The sequence below is a fragment of the Mandrillus leucophaeus genome, unplaced genomic scaffold, assembly GCF_000951045.1.
Source record: "Mandrillus leucophaeus isolate KB7577 unplaced genomic scaffold, Mleu.le_1.0 Scaffold18, whole genome shotgun sequence".
Lineage (NCBI taxonomy): Eukaryota > Metazoa > Chordata > Mammalia > Primates > Cercopithecidae > Mandrillus > Mandrillus leucophaeus.
In genome coordinates, this window is record NW_012101809.1 from 2,864,484 (window position 1) to 2,891,035 (window position 26,552).

At 44.1% G+C, this 26,552-nt stretch overlaps 1 protein-coding gene across 1 annotated transcript in view; it reads right to left on the reverse strand.

Annotated features, from left to right (window-relative positions):
- The window catches only part of FBXW4 (F-box and WD repeat domain containing 4), an 87,528-nt gene that overhangs the window by 45,217 nt on the left and 15,759 nt on the right, over positions 1–26,552 (reverse strand). Inside the window, exons 2-5 of the mRNA XM_011977431.1 lie at positions 22,548–22,643; positions 19,704–19,889; positions 19,133–19,265; positions 13,762–13,856 (exon numbers count right to left, since the gene is read on the reverse strand). Coding sequence (XP_011832821.1) covers positions 13,762–13,856; positions 19,133–19,265; positions 19,704–19,889; positions 22,548–22,642 — 509 coding nt within the window. The 5' untranslated portion in view covers position 22,643. The remainder of the gene's footprint in view (positions 1–13,761; positions 13,857–19,132; positions 19,266–19,703; positions 19,890–22,547; positions 22,644–26,552) is intronic.

Sequence of the window (26,552 nt, forward strand, 5' to 3'; positions counted from 1 at the left end):
GTTAGCCAGGATGGTCTCGATCTCCCGACCTCGTGATCCGCCCGTCTCGGCCTCCCAAAGTGCTGGGATTACAGGCTTGAGCCACTGCACCCGGCCAACTTTGTAAATTTTCTAAAAATCATGGAATTGTACATCTAAATTGTATATTTTAAATGGCTAAATTTTATGATATTTAAATTACACTTCAATAAGACTATTTAAAAATAGAAAGTAAATGTAGGTCTATGCATCCTTAATTTTACAAATTATGTAAGGAAAAAAGGGGATATTCTCTCCAGAGCTGCCTGATATTAAAATAGACATTTAAATGTAATTTGCTTTTTCTAATTATAAAATAGGATCATTATAAAAAATTTAAATACAAAAAAGTAAAAAGTAAATATCAACAGAAATTCACCATATAAGAAAAAACCCTGAAGAGATATTTAAATAAACTATCATACTATTTTCTGACCTTTTTTTTCATTCCACAATCTGCTGTGACATATTTTGGGTCCATAAATGTACATCCGTATCATCCTTTTAATGGCTATATAGCATTTTATTGAGGGAACATAGTATAAAATATTTTATCAGAACCCTACTAATGGATATTTATGGTTTCTTCTGGGTTTATTTGTTTCTTTTTTGAGACAGACTCTTGCTCTGTCACCCAGGCTAGAGTGCAGTGGCATGACCTCAGCTGACCGCAGCCTCAATCTCCTGGGCTCACGGAGTCCTCCCACCTCAGCCTCCTGAGTAGCTGGGACTACAGGAGCATGTCACCATGTCTGGCTAATTTTGTTTTTAGATTTTTTTGTGGAAATGGGGTTTCACTGTGTTGCCCAAGTTGGTCTAGAACTCTTGGGTTCAAGTGAACCTCCTACCTCAGCCTCCCAAAGTGCTGGAATGACAGGTGTGTGCCACCATGCCTGGCCTATTTATGTGTTCTTAGTATAACTCTTTGTACATATATCTTGCATAATTGTCTGGTTATTGCCTTACAATGAATTCCTAGAAGTGGAATTTCTGTGTCAAAAGGTTTTCATGTTTTAATTTTGATACTCATTGCCAACCTAATGCAATTGAAAACTCTAATTTTTCCTCTTTTTATTCTTGAACTCATCCTTATCAGCCTGCAAAGAAGGATTTTCCGGGTCAAAGACTTCTAACAACTGGGAGAATCCTTTCAATAATTTGTCTTTTTTTCCTATTAATTTTTTTTTTTTTAATTCTCAACCACAGCTCACCCTGGATACCAGTAAGAGTCCAACTGGCAGGGAAAGAACACTTCAAAGGCATTAACACATGTGTCTCTTCCTCTTTGCCAAATGTTACAAATCTCACCATCATGCCCAGCTGACCCTTGTCTTGGGTCATTTACCATAGGACCCCACCCTAATCACTCACTTGGTCTCCTCCCATTCAGGCGCAGGAGGAAAGACCCAGGTTTCTCTAGGACAACTAAAGCTGCAGCTGCAACAAGGCGGAAAAATAGCAGGAGAAGGAAACATCCTGCATGAGTCGAGTCCTCAGGAGAAAGAGACGTAAGTCTGGGGTGAGGAGCATGTGCTAAGCAGTGGCTGATTACATCTGGACAGCATCCTAGCGGGAGACTGCTCCTGAGACTCAGGTTCTGATCAGGCACCACAGCTCGGACCTAGGGCAAGATTCGAGCTAATTTCTCTTTCAAAATTCCCCAATCAATGAAGAAGCGAGGAAGGAACACTCATGGTGGTGATAGGCAGAAAGGGTACATTTCACTTTACCCCACACATCTCAGCTTTTTCTTCAGCCAATGCATGTCACCTGCGCACTGAAGGCCCACACAAAGGAAGCAAAGAAGCGGCCATAGTTCCGTAGTATTCTCTACAACTTGGGTATATTTACACTGGAAGAGCTCACCCTCCACACTGCCTTTTGGCCTCTTTTTGTGTCTTCTTGTCTAGCTCAGCCGCTAGAAAGAAACCAGTCTGAAGCTTCTCACCTGAACACTTCCTCTGCCAACATAATCAAAGTGGTGGCCACCCCATGCTTATCCTATTGGCCAGTATCCCCAAAGCACCCAGAGGCAACACAGACGTGTCTCCAGCCTGGAACCAGAAAGTCACACCTATCTAGAGGTGTGGGAAATCCAGAGAGGAAAAAGGCCCGCTGGCCTCACATTCTACTTCATCAAGCCTACCTGCTGATCTTAAGAGAGAACACATAAAATGAGCAGCCTTGGCTTTAACACCTTCTCAAAGCAGGCAAGCTGCTGCCTTCAAGAGACATGTTCTTTAGCCCACATATGGAGGCTCCAGTCCCCAGGACCATCGTGGACATTTTCTAAAGTGCACTGACTTTGGATGGGGCTACTGTTTCCCAGCCTGCTGTGAAAACCAAAATACTATACCATGACTACCATGGCCATTGTTCTAAAAGCTGGATTATGGCTTTGCTGCAGGAAAGAGCAGAGGAAGAGGCAGCAGGGCAAGCTGAGCAGGCCCAGAGACAAGCCTGAACACAAGTACACGGAAAAGATGGGGGTGAGGAGGTCACAGCAAAACATGCTCTAACATTATTTTAATCTCTTATAAGGTTCTCTCTTGTTCCTTGAAATTCTCTTCTGCAAATTAAGACCCTGCTGAAGATTTTGGATGTTATCACATCCCAACTGGCACCCCACCTGTCTCCGCTACACTTTTCTGTGCCCATTTATGTTTTCAATTTGCATTACAAACCATGAAAAGGAAAGCTTCTACAGAAAGCAATTTCCTGGGCCAGCAGCTCCTGGACTAATATTCCCTTTGCAATTACCATGGCTTCTGCGTGCACATAGTCACTTCCCTCCTCCCTCCAATCCTCCCGCCCTTGTCAGCACCTCAGATAGGCCTGAGCCAAGCCTATATGACAGGGTCCCACAGACCATGTTACCCACTACTCCCTGTGGAAAATGTCCTGGCCCAAGACAGGAGTAAGAACAAGCTTGGAAATGAGGCAAGGGTCTTGGGTAATCATCTTACTAGGACATCCCAGAGGCATAGGGGTTTCGTCTGAGGCACACAAGCACATAACTCTTATATGAGACAGGAAATAAAACCCCTGCTTCCAAAAGCTCACTATCTGGCCAGGCGCAGTGGCTCACGCCTGTAATCCCAACAGTTTGGGAGGCCAAGGCAGATGGATCACCTGAGGTCAGGAGCTCAAAACTAGCCTGGCCAACATGGTGAAACCCCATCTCTATTAAAAATACAAAAATTATCCGGCCTGGCGCGGTGGCTCACACCTGTAATCCCAGCACTTTGGGAGGCTGAGACGGGCAGATCACGAGGTCAGGAGATCAAGACCATCCTGGCTAACATGGTGAAACCCCATTTCTACTAAAAATACAAAAAATTAGCCGGGCATAGTGATGGGCGCCTGTAGTCCCAGCTACTCGGGAGGCTGAGGCAGGAGAATCGCTTGAACCCGGGAGGTGGAAGTTGCAGTGAGCTGAGCTCACAATCATGCCACTGCACTCCAGCCTGGGCAACGGAGCGAGACTCCGTCTCAAAAAAAAAGCTCACTATCTGAAACTTCTAAAGAGTCTTGTTCAAGAAACTGCTAGAGAGGCACAGGGATTAGCAGATGTCCAATCCATAGTCAGAGACCTTTTAGTACTGGTCTGAAGGAACAGCCAAAAATATTTATTGGTCTGCTGATGCATAAATGTATTCTTTACTGTCATCATGTGTAAAATTCTAGTCAGCAAAGCAAAATTCAGAATCAACACAACCTTTATGATTCATAGAGTCTCTACAGTCAGCTTCCCACATCAACAGTGTCAACATATTCTACTGGTGTACAACATGGTGCCTATTCTCTTTCTCCATGGTATGAGGAAAATGTCCTAGCTCTTAATTCCAAGCTTCTAACTGCCAAATGCAACTATGGTAATGATGAAACTCACTAAGACTCACTGATTCAGAGAAACTGTCATGGGCAACAGAATTCCTATTCTTGAGCCTTAAGCCCATTATCAAGTGGAGCCACGTGTGATTGTCCTGAACTCAGAGAAGAAATATAGCTGGCACCATGTACTGCTGCCTGGAAGTCCTGGGGACCAGGACTCTGGTAAATAGAAAGGGAGAGGGAGCCCCATTTTAAAAAAAAAATGGTTTGAGGCCAGGCATGGTGGCTCACACCTGTAATCCCAGCACTTTGGGAGGCCGAGGCAGGTGGATCACAAGGTCAGGAGTTCGAGACCAGCCTGGCCAACACGGTGAAACCCCATCTCTACTAAAAATACAAAAATTAGCCTGATGTGGTGGCATGAGCCTGTAATCCCAGCTACTTGGGAGGCTGAGGCAGGAGAATTGCTTGAACACAGGAGGCAGAAGTTGCAGTGAGCCGAGATTGCACCACTGCACTCCAGCCTGGGCAACAGAGCAAGACTCTGTCTGGGTGGCGGTGGGAGAATGGTTTGAAATGAAAAAGAAAATGAGGAAGGTAAGACTTGAATCTAAATACTGAAATCTGAAATACTGAAATGTGCTCCAAGTGGTCTGAGAGCTGCCTAATTGCAGGACGATGGGGTGATCCTTCTACCTCTGATATGAGCCCCCTCCACACAAAAACATACATTCTGCTAATCCAGCCACAACCTCATTATTGCCTTTTTTACTCATTCTCATTAGAAACCCCTACCCAGCCCCTAGTCTACTTACAAGAGTAAGCTCCATTGGCTCAAAAAACTAAAAACACAGATTTTTCATGAAGATCCCTCTTTTGACTGATCTGAGTGTTACAGCTAACAGGTGGGGAAATCTTCTTAAATATATGAGCATTATCGTGACAAGGCCACTGGAACGGATCAGTGCCATAAGTCAGACAGGGCTACAAGTTTCCGCTCTACCATCAGGTTCCTCTTTAGCCTTGACAGATCAAACCCCAAGCCGAAGCAGGCTATAGAGATCAGTTCAGTCTCCAAGCCAAAGGTCTTCACAGTGAGGGACCAAAGCAGCCCTGGCTGGGCCTCTGTCGGCCCGTGTCCCAGATTAATCACCACCAGGAGGGGCCTGGACACTAGCCTGCAATCTGAGCCCAAGCAGCACCTGCAGAGGGGTTGCCCCAGTACCTCCCTCACTCCCCTTGGGCAAGACCCCAGGGCATGAGGGTGTCCACCTGTTTACAAGGTTACCTGGCACAGAAGGGCAAAAACACTCAGCCATCTTGAACCCCGCAGATAAGTCATGGATGGTTTGAGTGGCTTAGTGGAGGAAGGAGGAAAGGTGCAGTGACTCGTGCAGTCAAGTCCAGGCTCCAAGGGAAAGGAAACTCTCAGCCTCTGGACAGAAAGAGAGAAAGGTCCCAATGCTTCTCTCTTCACTGTCCAGAGAAGAAAGCTAACTAGAGACCAGCGGTGGGAAAACTAAGCCCTCTGAGGTTATGAAGTAATGAGATGCTTCATGTGTGTTTAGTACACATTCTTGTCATCTACACATCAACAGGGTGCTGATGGGAAGGAGACCAGAGCAGGGATGTCTTTTCAAAATCTCCCCAAATGCTGCCAGATATTTCTGCGTGAAAGGAAGCTCAGAAACTTGAGGTTGTAGTAGAGTTTCTTTTGAATGCATAGATCTGGGAGAATAGCTTCATCAAATTATCTCCTAAATCAGTAAGCTATTTCCAACAAGGTACATAAAGAGCTAGTGACTAAGTATGGCATGCATATGCATATCCATGTTAGAATATACTTTTTAGGACCAAAGGACCCTACTGTAATTACAAATTCTTCTCAGATCGTAATCCCATTTATTTTATTACTTCTCCAAGAATCAGTGGAGTAGGAGGAAGTATTTGTGAGGCTAAAATATAATAATAATAATCAATGGGAGGAAGATAAACATGGAAATCTATATCTTAGAATAGTCTGTCCCCGGCCCTAACTTGCAATATAAGGAGAAATCACTTGAATGGACTGCACACTTTCCCACCTGCCCCATGGCCCAAAGGAAGGAAGGGCAGGAGGGGTCAGAATCAGATTGAAGTGTGTGTCCTTCGAAGAGCTGAGAAAGCACAGGTCAGATAAGAGGAGAAAGAGCTCCTACACAGCACCTTCATTTGAGGAGTAACACCCACATCCTGACTATTATATCTTGTACCTCCAAAACTCCAGCTCCCGGAATTCCCTTTGAACCTCCGACTGCAACCCAGAGTTAGGATACAGCAGTGGCTACAATTACACACTTGCTTGGGAAGGGGTGGGGGGGTGCTGCATGTGACAGGCCATGAAAGGTCCCTGCCTATAAAACAGACTGAAAAACAAACCCTTAATTTAAATGTTAATGAAAGTGCTGTGGAGACATCAGAGGCTTCCCGGCTGCTCAGAGAACAGCTACACCAGCCACAGAATTTATGGCTCCCCTTCACCCTCCCGCCTCCCTCTCTGCCTCATCACCCACTGAAATTTAAAGAGAGAAAAAAAAGAAAACTAATTTTAACATTAACTCCATGCTTCCACCTTGGGATGTGATTGCTAAATTATCTGTTGGCAGAACGGTGATCAAAGGCGGAAAAACACAGGCACGTTGTACACACAACCCAGAAAAGTCAGCAGCAGCTAAAGCAGGAAAATTCCCTTTTCCCTTCCTGATGAGCAGAGTGGAAGAAAGAGTAGTGCAGGTAGGGACTGGAGCTGGGAGGTGTAGGCAGTGGGAGGAAGAGAAAGATGACTGATCCGTCCAGCATGCTCCCAAGGCCCTGTCTCAACCTCATCTGAGAACTTACCACACTCTACTACCTATTTTACTTGTCGGTCTCTCCCATCAGACTATGCTGTCTAGTTCACTGTTGTCTCTCTAGTGACCAGAACATGGTAATGCTTAAGCAGAATCTGAAGAGAGAGAGACAGAGAGAGGAAGGTGGGTGTTGAGGAGGAAGGGAGACAGAAAGAGAGAGATGGAGAAAGAGAATTTAAACACTAGACGGAGAGATAGAAATGCATCCCTGTTAGCAGGGAGCCAAGTCTGGACACATCAACTCTGTATCCACAGTATTCAGCAGTCTGCAGCAGCCTCTGTTTCTACTTGTAGGGTTTCATTTAAGTCAGCTCTTGACAAGTGGGCCAGTCATGCTGGCCAAGGAAGGAGCTCCCACAAATGGGTTCTGGGCCAGTCAGGGCTGGGAGAGTGCTGGTCTCAGGCCAGCAGCTCAGCACATGAGCCTCCCTGTGCCTATCCTGCCCTGGGTAATGGCAGAAATCCAGGGTCTTGAGGAATTGAAACCCACCCCTGTGGTATTTGTTTCTTGCTACTGATGGATATGACTGTCTGAGAGGCTTGGATATGCACGCGCAATGAACTCCAGGGTGGAGGGCACTGTACTGAGATTTAGCAGGACCTAACTCCAAATCAATGACATCCCCACACTGATCCCTTTCCAATTTTAGCTCGCTGCCAGTTGAACCAGTGGACCCACCTAGAATTACCTGCAGCTTCCATCTTTCTCCAGGTGTCATGATGCCCCTTCCAGCCACGCCAGCCCTGGGCCCTCCATGGTGTCTTTGTCCCTGCGATTCTCTCATCCAGGGCACCACAGGCAGGAAGCTCCCTCCTCTACTCTGCAGTTTCTCAAAGGGGGACACCAAGCCACTCTTTGACTAGCTCTTCAGGTCTTCTTTCCCTAGACAAGACCCAGAAGAAACTACCCCCTCTGCCCCTGACCCCAGGAAAGGAGAAGAGAGAGGTCCCCAAGTCAGCTACAGTCCATGCCATCAGGAGGACCAGCTACAATGCAGAGCACTACAGTCATCCACCTCAGTCTTTCCTCAAGTTATCAAGGTCAGGCATCCCCTTTACACCCAGCTGTCCACAGCCAGCCAGAAAAAGAAAAACTCAGAGGCACAATCTTTGCTTTTGATTCTTCCTCCCCTAGAAGCACTTAGTGAGTTATAAAGTCCAGGGCTAAAGGACTGCTGCACCACTGGCAACCGAAAGAATCTGAACTGCAAGTTGGCTACCTCTTTTTGCAATCTTTCAACCTCTCTGTCAGAGAAAACTCCAGATGCAATTACTTTTCACTAAAGAAAGATGTATTTCAACAGGCCGCTGAATATGCATCTACCACACACACACCACACAGTAAACCCTGTAGCTACTGGGAACAAACACCCTCCTTTCCCCAAAACCCACCCCCTTACCGAACAGTACACAGTGATTGCTTTCCTTCCAGACTCTCCCTCACCTCTGGGAGAAATGAAGCAAGAAGGGGCAGCTCCTCCATCAAAACCCCCCAGAGGCTGCAACTCACTTTACAAATTTGAATCGGTACATTTCATGCAGACTTGGACTAATCCCCCCAAAAACAAACAGGCCACCACAGTGAGCAAAGTTACACAAAATTATATTGTATATTTAATAACACAGCTAAGTCAAGTTTCTACACCTATACCACTCATATATTTCCCTAATGACAGAAGCGGGAGAGAAGGGATTAAAACCCAAGTGTCATGGGAAGTCTTCCTGACCACACTCACTCACACGATAGCAAGTGTCCTTTGGAGATGGGGAAAGGGTTCTGCTGAGCACTTTTTTTTTCTTGGAGGGCAATAAATATGGTGTCTGCAGAGGGACGAGGAGCTGTGGGCTCCTTTCCCTTCCCCTCCCAGGTAAACAGGGTAGGTAGGTCTACAGATTCACTTCACCACCTGCCTCCCATGACTGGCTTGGAGGGGGCCCTGAAAGCTGAAGATCTGTGTGCATTCACACTCCTGGAATGGTGCAAGCATTCACAGCTACCTGAGTGAGCCTAAGCCTCGATCATATGCTGCCTTCTCCCACCCCTCCCTGTCTCAACTCTGGCCTCCAGGAAAAGAGAATGTTCACAGGTCCCCACAGAGCCTTTTATGGGCCACAGCTACCATCCAAGATGCTGGTGAATAAGGCACAGCAGTGATCAAAGGCCTGCTTGTCCCTCAGCATGCAGGACATGGGAACAGGCTAGGGACCTGGGTACAAACTACTGCCTCTTCTGCCCCATTCCACATGTGGCCCCGCATTGATCTTCCCTGGGCCTCAATTTTTGCCTTTCCGCAAAAGAAAATGACACTCCCCCTTCCTCCCCAACCAAGGACAGCCTAGGTTAAGGCACTTAGTATAATCTGGTAATCATTACAGCCATGTGCCTATCGTATCCCCACGACTGAATAAGATCCTTGGGGAAGCTGCCACGTATCAAGTGTTCAGTAAATACACAAGGAGTGAGGTGAAAGGGTAAGAAGGGAAGAGATGGAAAGTCAAAGGGAATGAAGTTAAGTGTTTAATATTTCTACATTTCCTCATACTTTAGTATTTACTGCATTCAGCTGGAAATAATTTTTAAATGGCAATAAAACATATTACACATTTTTAAAAATCTGCTTTTTGGCCAGGCATAGCTTTTCACACCTGTAATCTCAGCACTTCAGAAGGCCAATGTGGGAGGATCACTTGAGCCCAATAGTTCAAGGCCGCAGTGAACTATAATTGTGCCACTATACTCCAGGCAAGATCCTGTCTCCAAAAAAAAAAGAGTCTGCTTTTCTGTGTTACTCATGGGAAGTTGCTCAGAATTCCATGTGACCTCAGGAGGTTGTATCTCTGAGGCCTGTGAGCTGAAGGTATTCCTGCTCCAAAATTGCACTCAGACATATGCCCCTTCACCCCAGACATGCCTCCAGCATCTCATTCCTGGGTCATCTTAACCTGTCCTTCTAGCAATCATCCAGCAACTCCAGGTGAGACCTCCTCTACAGGAGAAGGGTTTCTTTTCTAAGTCATGAATCTTAAAAACAGGATTACTGGTGTTGAACAATAAGATGGGTAGGAGGGTATGTGGGAGGCAGAAGAAAAGGTCCTTGCCTACCACTTTCCTTTGGAGCCTGCTGGTTCTCCTTCTCTGTTTTTTGACTATCTACACATGGCTCTAAGCACATAACCAGTATTAAATACCATCCTCCATGACTCTTTACAAATTAAGAACTCAAAGTAAAGGAAGAAAGGAAAGAAGACATTTGAACACAGAACAGATACCTGCTTTCTCTCAGTTGTGAGGACCTCAAATTAAGCCTCTGGATTGAGGTTTCATGTTTCATACAAGCGCCTGAGTACATACAAAAGAAGAGAAGGTAGAAGAGTCCCAGCATCAAAGATAAATAAGATTAATATGTCTGATAAATTATTTTAAATAGAAGAAAGAGATAAATTGAGAAAAGAGCTGTGCTAGGTCTCCTAACTGTCCAGGTTCCTCCTAACTGCATAAGGGAGCAACAAAGGGCTGAGAAATTGGCAGGTAAACCAGGAGTACTTGCCCTAGGGCCAGTACACTGGCTGCCACATCCCTTCATATTCTCTATGAGGAGTCCAGGGTCTATCACATTAGTGACGCTGACAACCATACTCAACAGGAATGGTGGCAGGGAGGGGAACTGAAGGTGGTCATTGAGGGCAGGAATGCTACAGGGGGAAGAGAGATTCCTACTGAGTCCCCACCTCAATAAGACTGCAAAAAAGCAGGGAAAATCCCTGGGGCCAGGAGGAGCCCAGGAAAAGGGTAGAGACTTGACAGCAGTTGAAGCCACTAAGCAAATGCTAAACCAGGCAAGAAAGGATTCTGGTTGACATTACATTATAGCCCTTTTTGAGGATCACTTGAGGCCAGGAGTTCATAACCAGCCTGGGTGATAAAGTGAAACCCTATCTCAATATGCATAACACATATATATTACAGCCCTTTTAGCTTTTCATAGTATTAATATTTTCATATAAATTATTTCAGGTCATCTTCACAATAATCTAATAAGGTCTATAAAGAAAAGAGTGTTCCTATTTAATATGAGGAAACTGAGGCTGGGAGTGGGAATGACTTGTCTGAGGCCACACTGCTAGTTGAAGGCAAAGCAGAACTCATCTCCCAGACTGCTTTAAAGAACAGACCCTGAGGCTGGGAGGCAGTGTCTCTCAAGACTGAGAAAATGAATGAGTTTATTGAAAGGTTCAAATTCACGGTCACATTGAGAAGAAATGGATCTAATAATGAGGTCAAAAGACCCTATCCCAGTATATTCTTTGGGTAAGAGAAAAAGAGGCAGAGATAACACCAGCATACACTCTGGTCATCTAGTGTAAAGACAGAATCTCAAACACAAACTATTTTTTAAAAGACCCCAAGACCTCATTTCTGGAGTTAGGGGAAGATCATCTTAAATAACTGTGGGTCAGGAGCTGACAGAGTGAAAGAATCATCCCAAGGCTGAGGTGGGAAGATGGCTTGAGCCCAGGAGTTCAAGACCAGCCTGGGTAACACTGTGAGACCCCTCTCAAAAAAAAAAAAAATTCATCCCAGGGCCAAGAAGAGGACAGGAAGACCCTGAAGATGAATGTGAAGAAAACATAAGGCCTAGGTCTTCACCAAAGATGAGACACATCAAAGCTTTAGCAGAGGGTCTGGCACAGAGCAGATGACTACTAAATGTTAGCTGCTAGTAGTAGTGGCAGTCATATAGTAGTAGTAATGCTAGAAAGCTAGGTCCTTCCCCAAAGCCAGTCTCCAAGTTGTGACTAAAAAACCCAAAATCAGTTTACTGTAATCTTAAATGCTTCTTAATGATGAGGGCAGACTCTGTCCTCAACCTCTTTTATTGACACCATCTTCAATAGTTGTTGTGCCCTATTCTGTTAAGAGGTAGCCTAACACATTCCAGAAGAGGAGGCTGGAATAGAGAAATGTGGGGTAGGGATGCAGGGCAGAGCCTGTTTGTGTTCTTTGGCTTCAATCCATATGCAGGAAGCACACGGACCATCTCCAGCCCTGAGAGCGTCTCTCTACCACCACCTCCACTTCAGTCTCCCCAAACCAGCAGAAGTCCACAAGCAACCATTAAGACAAAGTCACCAGTACACTTGTCACTTCTCACTGGCTATAGCACTTTCCTTCTATTCAGCCTACAGATGCCCAGGTCTGGCTAACTGGCTTTAAAAAGGGCAGCATTAGGAAGAAACGGAGGAGGAGACAGAGCTCAATGGCTCCATTTTCCACTCTCCGCTCCCACACACTTAGCCTCTCCACTCCCTGCTGGTCTTTCCTTCCCTCTTTCCTACGATTGCTAGAATGATTTGTTCTGAACAGCGACAGGTTTATAGGTTAGCCGACACCTCTGCTCTGTGGAATTTTAATTAACTTCTCCCATCGTCAATATGCTAAGGAACGGGGTCTCCATTCTCTGGGGTCAGCAATGTGTTTCAGGTCCTGCTATATCAGCCGTCAAATTGAAGAATTAATGACATGGCTAATCGGCTCTAATTCTTAGAAAGAAAAAAATCTGAAAGGGAGTTGTAGAAGGGAGCAGGAGGAGGGGTGCAGGCTCCATAGGGTGAGGAGAAAGAAGCTGAAGGGCCTAAGCGAAGTGGGCAGGACCAAGTCTCTTATAAAATAAGCAACTGACTTAAACCTAGTGTTGGAGGGTGGCAGCCCTACAGCTTTCACATTTCCATGTGAGTAGGGTGAAGGAAGTGGATGAAGATCCTAGGAAAATGTTGTGATAGAACAGGTACAGGAGAATCTATGTACCCTGCAGGGGAGGAGAGGGATTCTGTCTCGGTTCCAGAGAGCCTTGAAAGCAGAAGTCGGGATGCAAACCTCACTTGTCCATAGGTAAGGTTAAAGACATAATAGTCAGGGCCAGGTGCAGTGGCTCATGCACTTTGGGAGGCCAAGATGGGAGGATCACCTGAGGCCAGGAGTTCGAAACCAGCCTGGTCAATATAGAAACACCCCATTTCTAAAAACAAAACAAAACAAAAACAAACAAACAAAAAAGAACAAAAAAAAACCCACCCCATTTCTAGGGCCGGGTGCGGTGCCTCACACCTGTAATCCCAGCACTTTGGGAGGCCGAGGCGGGCGGATCACGAGGTCAGGTGATCCAGACCATCCTGGCTAACACGGTGAAACTCTGTCTCTATTAAAAATACAAAAAATTAGCTGGGCGTGGTGGCGGTCGCCTGTAGTCTCAGCTACTTGGGAGGCTGAGGCAGGAGAATGGCATGAACCCAGGAGCTGGAGCTTGCAGTGAGCCGAGATGGTGCCACTGCACTCCAGCCTGGGTGACAGAGCAAGACTCTGTCTCAAAAAAAAAAAAAAAGAAACACCCCATTTCTAAATATAAAATAAAATAAATAATAATAAAAAAAGAGAAGTAACAATCAGGCCAAACGGTACAGTAAAGCCATCATCAAAATTTCACAGTTTTGCTATAATAATCAATGTCACTACTTCACATACATGTCTTTGTTTGAGGACCCAGCTGGATCTGGGCCCCAAGCCTCTCCTGATGACTTAAGTCTGTAAGGGATACTCCAGAGGCCATTTTCCAAGGGGAGCAAAGCAGACATGTGAGTTGTAAGAGCAGGTTGGCTGGTGTTGTCACCTTCCAAGGGTGGTGAGAGGCCTCTGCTTTGGGAATGACCCCAGAGGACAACTGTTCCAGAAGGGACACTCCTGGTTAACAGCTGGATTCTTAGTTATATTCTCATATAGTACTCTTTCCTTAACATTTCTGAGGTTAGATGCTTAGGAAATTTGCATTTAGAAGGTTATTTCAATCCCACGCATATATGAAGTGACCTAAACACCTCAAATCTCTGGAGGATTAAAAAAATCTCCAAGACAGTGACTCAAAGCAACCTAGAATACACAACAGGAAGATTTTCTAGCTCACCTGATCTAGTAGAATAAAAGCATTATTATACAGGACAAAACTACATCCAAATATGTCTCCCTTACCTGAGTAATGGGCTGATAGCAATGGACCAGACTCGGTCTTCAGTCTGGATGGTGTGTAAGCACTGCCCCAGCCGGCCTGAGGCCAAAGGCCACACCTAGAAACAGGAGAGGAGATGCTCTCGTTGGCATTGCCTGGGATCAGTGGGGAGGAGAGGTGCTCCGGCAGGGGTGACTGTTGGAGGTGGAGAAATGGGGAATCCTTTATGCCCTGCACACACAGAGCTCGGGTATCAGCAGAGGAGCCCCTGCAGCTTCTGGCTCACCTACCCCCATAGATAGGGCCTAGCTCTCCATCCTAACCACCCTCTTTTACTTCCACTCAGAGCCCTTACTTACCAGCCAACTTTATATTGGGGAATCAGAAGTTCCACACTCCTCAGCTGAGACTTGACTGAGAAGAAGTGGGTGGGTGGGGCTTGCCTCTCTTGACAGCTTTCCTGTATTTGTGGATTTTCCTTTCTCCTATCTCTCACCAAGATTTTACTTTGGAGAAGTAGGGAGAGGGAAGAAGATCAAGGCACAATATAGGGGGACAGCAATAGAATCAGGGAGAGAAGTAAAAAGAAAGATGCAAGGGAAGGAAAGAATGGAAGAAGAAGAAAAACTTCCAAGTGGGAAGGTGGTGTGTTGTTGTTTGTTTGTTGATAATGCCCAGGATCCAAAACTATTCACGTCAGCAGGGAATTTAGCACCTAGTGTCACCAAAAGTAGCAGAAAAGCTTAACTCTTTTAAGCTTCCATATCTCCTACAGGTTAAAAATATTGCTTGGAGCACATTATCTGGTCCCTATCAGTCAGGAATGTACATTAGCAGCCACTCTGGGCTTAACTCTAATCAACACTCACAGAGCCCTCTCAGCAGTCAGTGCATTTAGACATCTCCCATTAAGCACAGGACTCCCCCCTCACCTCACCCTACCCTAGATGACACACACAGGGACATAAGCCTCTAACCAAACAGAAAGGAAACCTCAGACATACAGGGCTATCCCAAGACAGCAGCAACAGAGGGATCCAGAGGCAGCCAGATGGATCAGTGACCTCTTAAGGTCCCAGCAGTGCTATAAGGGGAACATACAAAACTCAGGCAGGACCTTAGATGGAAGAACTTTAAAGGAAACATTCCTTGAGTGTAAAGGGTAGGTGATGGAGTAGGGGTGATCCTGGCTTCTTAGGGTCACATGATAACTCTTCCCTATAAAAGGAGAAAGTGTTTCTTAGAGTTTGTGTGTATGATGGGTGTGGGGGATGGGATGATTGTGTGAGTTACTTTTCCCAACACAGTGAAAAGAAAATAAACGTAAGAAGAAGATCCTAAATGAGGAGGAGCAGAAAACAAAGGTAAACACCACAACTTTTCCTGAGTGCCATGATTCAGGCCTGCTCTTTGGACTCTATACCCCTTTGGCAATAACTAGATACATTTCCAATGTACTCTTTTAGGCAGCCCAGCTAAAAAGAGAGCTTTGCCTTTTCCCTGACACAAACTCCCTGGGAGGCAGATTCTTTCTTGGGAGTGAGGAAACACTAAAGATTCTGATTACAAAATCTATGGGGAAGGCCTAGGCCTGAATTCACTAATGTCCTCCATGGAAAGGGAAGGTGGATTCCTAGATTCTGCAAACCACAGAACAAGGTTCCTGGTCTCCAGGAGCGGCTCAGGAAGCATGCCACCAATTCTGAGCATGATCTTAAGAAAGTGGCCCTCCTGGCTTAGCCCAGCAACACATTATCCTCCAGAAACATGAGATTCCATCCTGGCACCTGAGGGACAGGAGTTGACAACAATACGCTGATCCTATCTTTGCCCTCCATGGCCAAATTCAAAACAGATCCAACCCTGGAAAAGATTCAGTGGGAGTGGTCTTTTTATTTTTATTTTTCGAGATTTTTTTTTTTTTTTTTTTGAGAGTCTTACTCTGTCGCCCAGGCTGGAGTGCAGTGGCGCAATCTCGGCTCACTGCAAACTCCACCTCCTGGGTTCATGCCATTCTCCTGCCTCAGCATCCCGAGTAGCTGGGTCTACAGGCGCCTGCCACCAAGCCCAGCTAATTTTTTTGTATTTTTAGTAGAGGCAGTGTTTTGCCATGTTAGCCAGGATGGTCTCAATCTCCTGACCTCGTGATCCACCTGCTTCAGCCTCCCAAAGTGCTGGGATTACAGGTGTGAGCCACCGCGCCCGGCCGAGAGTGGACATTTATACAGTTCTTTTAAAAAGCAGACTGGTGGCCAGGCGCGGTGGCTCAAGCCTGTAATCCCAGCACTTTGGGAGGCCGAGATGGGCGGATCACGAGGTCAGGAGATCGAGACTATCCTGGCTAACACGGTGAAACCCCGTCTCTACTAAAAAATACAAAAAAAACTAGCCGGGCGTGGTGGCGGGCACCTGTAGTCCCAGCTACTTGGGAGGCTGAGGCAGGAGAATGGCGTAAACCCGGGAGGCGGAGCTTGCAGTGAGCTGAGATCCGGCCACTGCACTCCAGCCTGGGCGACAGAGCCAGACTCCGTCTCAAAAACATAAAAAGCAGACTGGTGATATGCATCATGACTTTTAAAATGATCACAGCCTTTAACTCAGTAATTTTGTTGATGAAAATCTATCCTAAAGAAAATAATCCTAAAACAAAAGAAAAACCTAAATGGTAAAATATTCCCTGCAGCCTGCAATTGCAGAAAAAAGCATGCATAGGCTTTGGCATCTGACCAATCTGGATTTGAACCCTAGTTGCTACTTATTATCTTTGATCTTAGGAGTAACTTCTTAGCTTCCGTTTCCTCATCTGTCAAATGAGAAATGATGCCTATCTCAGGGTTATAGTGTGGAAAAGTGGAGATAAGCATAAGGCATTTAGCACAGCAGCATAGTATTTGGCAGGTATCAGGCAAACAATAATGGTGGTTCTTATTACAATAAATCTTCCCTTCTAAGCCAGATGTGATCTGATCTCTCTACCTTCTAAACTTTCTGGCTCTTTCCCTAGAGCTTTATACTCCACAGTCCTAGCCACTTCCAATCAGCTCCATGGCCAGGTATGCACATCTCTTCTCAACCTAAGGGTAAGAGGCTGTATCTTCTTTACTTCTGAAGAGCCCAGGTGCCTCTGTACCAAGCCTCACACATAGTAGGCACTCGTAAGAAAGAATAGAGAAATAAAGAAGGAAACGAAGGAATGGTTAGTACCAGCCCAGGCTCATTAAGAACATAAGCTACCATCTTTTCACATCTCAGGATGGGGCTGGCCCCACTAAAGCCCAGAGACGCAATCCAAGCTAAGCCACAGAAAACCTGAAACTGAGATTGTGGGAAGGGGAAGGAAGAGGGTTCTTTGGACAGTCCCTAGCTCAGATGTCTTGCAAAGAGATTGTTTTACTTCCCTTTACCCCATAAAATAAATCTCTTTCCTAAAATACAGTACATATTTGGGGAACTCCCCAAAAATAGATGGTTACAGGCAAATATCACTGTAAATTCTTATGAAGGTTCAGGTGTATTAGAAGCCTGGAGAAGCAGCTGTAGAATTTCAGATGCCACTGAAAAGAAATGACGTTTCAGTTATAAAAGACAAACTGAATATAACAGTAATGTAGAAATGGCTCAGGATAACAAAGGGCTGGATGCAAAGACAACAACAGAAAGGAGGGAAACCCAGCATCTGGAAAGCCAGGAAAGAAGAGTTGGCAGAGAGGTCACAGGGGAGCTGCAAACCAGCTGACCAGCTTTCAGGACCAGAGAAGAGAATTCTGTCACTGACCTAAAAGAAATCCTCAGAAGGATTAAGATGGACTGTAGTGACAATTTTAGAAGGAAGAATTTATTTTAGATCTTTTAAAAAATCTAAGATACTAAATAGGGCTAAACCAGTACTCAAACATGAAACTAACCCAATACCTCAAATAAACTTGCTATTATTCTTCAACTGTAAGCAATCTACACCCTTAGATTGCTATCTGTGGTTATAAAGCTTAGTTTTATACTGCTCTGGGTTTCAGACTACAGAGAATAGAAGAAAGAGGTGTCCCTGAAAAGGAGGAACTTGGGGAAGCCTGAAGCCATGACAGGAAGATGGCTAGAATAAGACAGGAATACCTAGGTCACACATGCCACAAAAGGTTTCTATGCAAACTGACTTTTGAGCAGTATAACACGTCTAGGTCTGGATCTTTTCAGGGAATGGTACAAGGACAGTGACCAATCAGAAGCCTGAAGTAAGTAGGAAGTAGGGTAACAGGAAGCAAGTGACAGGAAATTCAGTTTCCATGTTGGTTCAAAAGATATGCTGGATTTTTCTCAAGCTTCCTGTGCTGGTGTACATTCTCTCTGACAGAGTACAAAGTAAGGCAGAAAATAGTAAAGGGAGGAGAAACTTCCATAAAAAGAAGGGAACATATTTAGCCCTTCTTTTTACATAAAATAGCAATATTTCTATATGGAGGTGTAATCACCAGAGGGTACATGCAGTCAGAGAAGTTACTGAGTAAAGATTGCAATTTCCCTCTCCTGAGTCCTCTCCCTATGTGTTTTTGAGGCCTATTTGCTGACATACCAGCAAGCATTTTGTTCCTGTTAGCACTATGGAACCTAGATGCTAGGAAACACGTAACAAGACACTATTGGGCCTCCTGCATCACCAACTGAATTGTCAGCAAAGTTCCCACAGCAACCCTAAAGGACCAGGCCTGTGTAGGCCCTGGCTACAGCTGTTGGGCACATGCCTGGAGAAAGACTTCTCTGTCTCACAGGTGGGAGCCTATTTGACCCAGATGTGGATGAGTCCATGAAGTCAGGATCATGCTATTTATCAGCCTCACTTTCTTTTATGCTTTGCTTTGGTGGATATCTGTGGACCGGGCAATTTGGCAAAGATGCAACAAACAACACCCCTCTCTCATAGTCTCTACTGCTTACTGACCACATTACTCTCCAGAGAAGCAGTGAAAACACATTTTAATTATCAGCCTGATTGCTTATAAACAAGGTGGTGAAAAATTAACCTCCCTAAACAGAGAGCAGGCAATAAGGAGGGAGATTTTAAAATAAAATATTAGGGTCAGAACTCAACCCACAAACTTGAGGAAACGCAACTCAGGGAGGAAAGGCTGCCAGGTCCTCTGTTTTTGAGTTCACGCCACATTGCAAGTGAGTGGCAACCTTCCCAGCCACTGTCCACTCCTTTCCCAGTCCAGTTGGCAGGGACAACACCTGGCATGGCAAGCTGCATGCCAGAGGCACATAAGTGAGTCCTTTATTGTGTCGTTTTTCTCCCCCGCCCCCAGCCGATACTCTCAGCCAATCCTGGGACTCGGGGCTCTATCCACCCCACTCCCTATAGACAGGAGAGAGTAATAGTATGTAACGGGGAGACCACCTCACCTTGGCCGTCCTGTCCCTGGAGCCACTCACAATGATGCCTCCTTTGCAATCCACACAGTTCACCTCCTGTTCATGAGCCGAGTACTTGACAGTGAAGGTGCTGTGAATCTTATGAACGCCAATCTTCCCATCTCTAGGAGAGAAATAAGGAGCCGATCCCCAAGAACCAATTATTCTTTCTGTAGGAAGAGAACAACTCTCCAGAAACAGCCTAAGTCTCCAGTGACATCCAAATTTGCTAAGCAATAGGCAATTCAGCCCAGTAAGGTGCTGACTTTCTAGATACCTTTACTTCTTCAGCACACCTGGGGCTGAACAGAGCTGAGAGACAAAATATATTTTCCCCTGGAGAATATCAAAACCAGCTTCACTTTTCATTAGAAGCTCTTCCTGTTTTCCTTCTCCAGCTAACCCTATTAACTCCTTTTAGTAAAATCTCTCTGCTTTAAATGGAAAACCCTCCGTCTCCCTCCTCATCCCTTCGGAGTTAAGACAGAAAAGTCAGAGACAGGCAGAATGTCCCCGAAAAATAAGATGGAAAAGGGTGGAAGGAGAAACCTGCAGCACTTACCCTCCTGCACTGATAATATGCGAGTTGGCCAGCACAAAGTGGCAAACGTCCTCATCATGCCCAGCAAAGACTCCTAGAGGCCGACGGTTCAAGCTGGCACCATCTGGACGGAACTGGTAGGCCAGGATGAAATTAGCCTGGGATATGTACAGAGAATCATCCTCTAGCTGCATCCAGGGCATCTGACTGAAACGATGGAAAATAAAATTTAAGTCATCAAGATACAGTATGAAAACTCAACTCCAATCTTTGAAGGGTCTGACCAATCCCTAACTTAGCAAGGATAACAAGGCTTATTATCTATACTTGATACCCTCCTTCAAAATTACCTACCCCTCAGCTATCCTCAGAAAACTAGAGTAATTGAACTTTGTGGTGATCTAATCTTCCTTGGACTTTCTAAAAGAGACTCAAAATTAAAAGACCAACTAAATACCACTTTTAATTGGAGAATATTTAATATTTCAATTACTGGCTACCTGGACTTCTCATGGGTAGGCAGAGCTTACAAAATTCAATGGTCAAGGGGTGAGAAGGGTCAAAAAGAAATCTTCAGCTGGGCACAGTGGCTCACACCTGTAATCCTAGCACTTTGGGAGGCCAAGGCAGGTGGATCACCTGAGGTCAGGAGTTCGAGACCAGCCTGACCAACATGGTGAAACCCCATCTCTACTAAAAATACAAAATTAGCCGGGCATGGTGGTGCATGCCTGTAATCCCAGCTACTCCGGAGGCTGAGGCAGAAGAATCGCTTGAACCCGGGAGGCAGAGGTTGCAGTGAGCCGAGATAGCGCCTGGTGACAGAGGGAGACTCTGTCTCAAAAAAAAAAAAAAAAAAAAAGAAAAGAAAAAAGAAAAGAAATCTTCTAGCCAGGTGAAATAACTTTCTTTCATTCGGCATCCTCATCGATTTGAAGTATAAGTGGGAAGTTTCAAGGTTCTAGGATTCCCATACATACCTCTTCCGCAATAGATCAGTTAAGGTATGATGGAGAAAAGAGAAGAATAAACCCTGGGAAGCCCCATTCCCTTATTCTGTTAGAGCTAAGGGGCCATTTTTAAGTGAAAGGAATGAAGCTATTTAGGAAAGGATGCTAATGTACTGATTAGATACCTAGATCCTCACAGGGATATCTACATTTCTGTATTAGAGGGTAAGTGTGGCAATGGAAAAACACAGCCCCAGAGCATTCTGCTACAGTTCAGGGGCTACAGAGAAAGTCAGCTCTCACAGGCAACTGATAAGAGAAATCCACAAATAGTTAAAGATTCCCTCTGCAATCTTACAGGAGGAAGAAAGGCTAGAAGGCACAGACAAGTCCTGCGGCAGGGAATGAGCCTTAAGAAGAAAGAAGACTGTCAGATACTAGGCTCTCTGGTGGAAACTAAGTCCCTTTAACAAGGTGGACATCCCACCTGTCCTATTCTACATAGGGGTCCTGGAGTTACCAGGTCCCAAGAAAAGCACAGGGACAGCTGATTCATCCCCAAGAACAGCCACCATCTCCTATTGCCAAGCCTGTCTGAGCAAACTGGGCTGTGTTTCTTCCCCAGACTCAATACAAGCGTCATGGGAATGTGGAAAAGTTCTGCAAATTGACTTGACGGGCCATTAAATGCAGCTTAGACTTTGTAGTAACTGAGTTTCTGCTCATGAGGTTTTTACAAGTGTGTGCATATATTACATGGAACATGTGTAGAGTGTGTACAGATGCCTGCTTTCTCACTCATTATGCACATTCCTCTTGAATATCCCCTTGCGTGAGTGTGTGGCACACTCAAGTAGGCAGCAAACAGAGAGGGTGGGAATTTTTGTGTTTAGAGCCATCTGGTAAACAGCCATTTGCCTAGGACAAGAAACCAGGTTCATGCCAGGTGAACAGTGGAGAATCCCAGGGCAGCCTGGTAACTGTTCTGTGTGTTTATTTGCCAAACTGCTTGAAACTAGCCCCAAAAGGCAATGTGGGAAGCAGAGGGTAAAGTCCTTCATCATAAAAATCCGTCTTTCTCTCCTGCAGTTTCTTTACCATCACCACAACCACTACCCAATACCACATTATTCACAGCATCTGATGCCAGTGAAACCAGTGGAAACTGGACACAAGCAAGCAAGAAATGTTCATCAGATGAAGAGGCCTGCCTGTGTCTTCAGTACAAGTATAGGTCACTCCAGAATGTGGAATCATGATGTTCCTTATCCATTGCAACCAATCAGCAAGGAGTAATTCTTTGGTAGGGAGTCAAATAATAACTATGAAATCATTAGCATCAATGAAGCATAAAAATCGGTGGCATTAGCGGTGCCACAGGCATTTTCTAAATTTCCTTATACTTGTTCTAAGCTCTAACTCCTGTAACATATGTATCCAAACCTTTAGATCCTACCCTGCCTTTTAATAAAGTAGGTGAGAGGACTCAGGGAAGCCAAGAATGAAGAAGTAACTCCATAGAGTAGAAGATTTAAAGAAAAATATTTGTAAAATAAGATTAATTGAAACCTTGATTTCATTTATTTCCTTTGATGGCATAAGTTAACAGAGGTTACCTTTGAGTGGTGGAGTTACAGGTTAGTTTTATTTTCTTCTTTAGAACTTTCTTTTTCTTCAAATTTCTAAAATAAGCATTGATTTCTTTATAATCATAAAAAAGTCATTTGTTAACGTACATTTCTTGTATTCCCTTCTAAAAGTTGTCCTTCTGATGCCCCCTTTGTGGTATTCAAAGGCTCACCAGTGCAACCCCACCCAAGATAGCCCCATTAGCCTCTATGTAGGACCAGATTTTTTACTTTCCATTATGCTTTTATGTCCCAAGTAGCTTTAAAGAAGTCAAGAGGCTACTTGCCTGCATCTCCACTTCAGCAGAATCGCCTCTCGGCAGCGCCCCAGTCTCCAGTTCTGAGACACCTTCACCCGTTCCTTCACTGGGACACTGGTCATCCTATGTCCAGACAGAACAAATAATCCAATCACTACAACTTATTGCCAACCACAGAAAATTCCATGGGCTTACTGAGTCAGGATTCAGGAGCATCCAGAATACAAGTAAAGAGATTAGGAGACCAGGAAGGAGTAACTGTTCTCTCTCCATACTTGACTAACTAAAAAAGCCAAGGAGAAAAGCCTGTCCTTTAAACTATTAAAAATGTCCACAGTGATGCCAAAGCAATCTAATGGAGAATGGATGACAATCCTGGAACTACTGGACGTCCAGATTGGGGAAAAAAAAAAAAAATGAAATGAACCCTGACCCCTACCTCACACCATACAGGAAAAGTAATTCAAGACAGGTCATAAACTTAAAATCTAAAACTATAAAGCTGTCAGAAGAAAATACATGAAAACATCTCTTTGACTACGAAGGTAGACATAGATTTCTTAGGACACAGAAAGCAATAACAGAAAATAAAAATCCAATAAATCAGACTTCATCAAATCCAAAACCTCTGTTCACCAAAATTAATACACAAGCCGTCATCTGGGAGAAAAGATTCACAGAATGTATATCTGATAGGAGTTTGTACCCTGATGAGGAAGTCCTCTCTGTATTTGTTCATATATTTTTGGAAGACCAATAAGAAACTCTCCTACATTGTTGGTGGGAAAGCAAAATGGTACAGCCATTTTGGGAAAAGGTCTGGCAGTTTATTATAAATCTAAACATATTATGTACTCTATGAACTAGCAATAACTTTAGAGAAACAAAAACACTTACACAAGAATGTTCATAGAAGTTTTAGTAATAGCCAAAAGTGGTAAACAGCCCAGGCATCCATCAACAGGAAAGTGGATAGACACACTAGGGTAGGTTCATATAATGGACTACTACTCAGCAAAAAAAGGAAAGAAGTACTGGTACACATTGTAATGTGGATGAATCACAGAAACATTATGTTGAATGAAATAAATTTTACACAAAAGAGATCGTAGTGTATGATTTCATTTACATGAAGCTTGAGAAGAGAGACAACTAACCTATGGTGAAAAAAATCAGAACAATTATTACCACCAGGGTAGGGATGGAGACTGACTAGCAAAGAACATTTGGAAACTTTCTGAGGTAATATTCTATATTTAAGTCTTGAGGGGGTTTGGGTTATACAAGTGTATATGCATTTGTGAGAAATGGACCAAATGTGCAGGATGTGGTGGCTCACAAATGTAATCACAACACTTTGGGAGGCCAAGATGGGAGGATCACTTGAGCCCAGGAAATTGAGGTTACAGTGAGCAGTAGTTCCACCACTGCACTCCAGCCTAGGCAACAGAATAAGATTCCCTCTCTAAAAAAATAAAAGAGAAAAGAAATACATCAAATGATACACAAGATTTGTGCAGTTCACTGAAATATAAATTCACTGTATATATATTTTTCTTAAAAAAAACCCATAAACTAATATAATCTAGTCAATGATATGCATGCACATTGAAGCCTTTAGGGATAAATGTACTGATATCTGTAACTTATTTTGAAATGCATGATAAAGCAAATACAGCCAAATATTAATTGTAGAACCTAGGTGGTGCATATATGAGTGTTCATGGTACAATTCATTCAACTTTTCTATGAGTTTTAAATTCTTCAAAACATTGGAGGGCGAGTGTCAACAGTACTTTCTGGGTGAGCTGAGTTAACAGCAATAAGACAGCACACAAGCAACACGAATGGCACCGTTTGGGGATGGATTAATAGGCAATAGGGAGAAGAGCTCTAAGCCCCTTAGAGTACACCTTTGAAGAGAATTTTGAAATCATGAGCAAGAATTTGAAAATTCCATTTTAGGCTCCCATATATCTCCTGTGTCTCCTTAGCTTGCCCCACTGCCCATACAAGGTACACTGCTTGGGACACAGAGTGATAACTGCCATGTCTGCCTGGAAATTTGCTGGCCAGGGAGAGATACACTCATTTCTTTTTCTTTTTTTTTTTTTTTTTTTTTTGAGACGGAGTCTCGCTCTGTAGCCCAGGCTGGAGTGCAGTGGCCGGATCTCAGCTCACTGCAAGCTCCGCCTCCCGGGTCTACGCCATTCTCCTGCCTCAGCCTCCCGAGTAGCTGGGACTACAGGTGCCCGCCACCTCGCCCGGCTAGTTTTTTTTGTATTTTTCAGTAAAGACGGGGTTTCACAGTGTTAGCCAGGATGGTGTCGATCTCCTGACCTCGTGATCCACCCGTCTCGGCCTCCCAAAGTGCTGGGATTACAGGCTTGAGCCACCGCGCCCGGCCTACACTCATTTCTTCCAGCCTCTACTTATACCTTCACATTTACCACATTTTACTAAAAGCCAGCAAGCAAGTCCGGCTTTCAAGATTCTAACGGACACAGCTTAGAAAGAATGGTTTTGGCAGGCAGAGAGAAGATACCTAATTCATTTTTAGCTAAATAATATTCTGCCTCCTGGTGTTATTTCATTTATTTATTTGTATAGAATAATTATTTTTGGTTAATAAGGTAATAAATGCACAGGATTTAAAAAAACACACAGATAGTATGAAAAGTTAACAATGCAAAAGTGAGTCTTTCTCGAAACCCCTAGCCAAGACTCTCCCTCTCTAGAGGCAACTATGTATTCACTGTAGACAAGTATATATGCATGTTGCCCAGGCTGGTCTCCAACACCTGGCCTCAAGCAATCCTCTTGCCTTGGCCTCCCAAAGTACTGGGATTATAGGCATGAGCCACCACACCTGGCCAACTGAATATTATTTTTAAATGATACAGAATGTTATAAATCTCTCTGGATCATTATTCCAATTGCAATTTATTTAACCAACATTTAATGTGGTGCTTACAATATGCCAGGCACTGTTTTCATTTGCCCAATGCCTTATGCATATCAATAAGTGCTGATAAAGAGCAATTATATTTCTTGTATTTCTAGAAAGTATATTCCTAGGAAGTATATTCTTTTCACTTGGAAATAAGCAATAAGCAACTGACTTTGATTTTAAAAAAAGAAAGCAAGAAATGGCCCAAACTGATATGAATTTAATAGATAACAAACAGAAAATTGTAAACTAAGGAAATAAATCACTTTAATTAGTGCTATTAGGTTTGTATGGCACGTTGACTTTATTAGAAAGAAAGGAGAGAGGGAATAAGAATATGCATGGCTAGAAAGAACACTGGAAGGATAAAATAAAACACCCATAGTTAACTGTGGGTAGTCAACTTTGGGTGTTTTTATTTTCTCCTTTATGTTTTTACATATTTTCTAATTTTTCTTTTTCTTTTTTAAAAATTTTTTAATTTCAGTAGCTTTAGGGGTACAAGTGGTTTTGGTTACATGGATGAATTGTATAATGATGAAGTCTGGACTTTTAGTATACCAGTCACCTGAGTAGCGTATGTTTTGTACCCAGTAGGTAATTTTTCTATCACTCACCCCCCTCCCACCTTCCTCCCTTCTGAATCTGCAATGTGCATTACACCACTCTGTATGCCTGTGTGTACCCATGCCTTAGCTCCCACTTGTAAGTGAGAACATGCAGTATTTGGTTTTCACTCCTGCATTACTTCATTTAGGTTAATGGCCTCCAATTCCATCCAAGTTGCTGCAAAAGTCATTATGTCATTCCTTTTTATGGCTGAGTAATATTCAAATACTCATTAAAATAGTAATAATAAATGCTGTTGATAAAACTTGTTGAATATCAATAGAGAAAAAAACTGATTTAGATTGCCATCTCATACCACAATATAATAAATTCCAAAAATATGAGGGTGAATTTAAAAGTTTAACTAGGGCCGGGCGCGGTGGCTCAAGCCTGTAATCCCAGCACTTTGGGAGGCCGAGACGGGTGGATCACGAGGTCAGGAGATCAAGACCATCCTGGCTAGCACGGTGAAA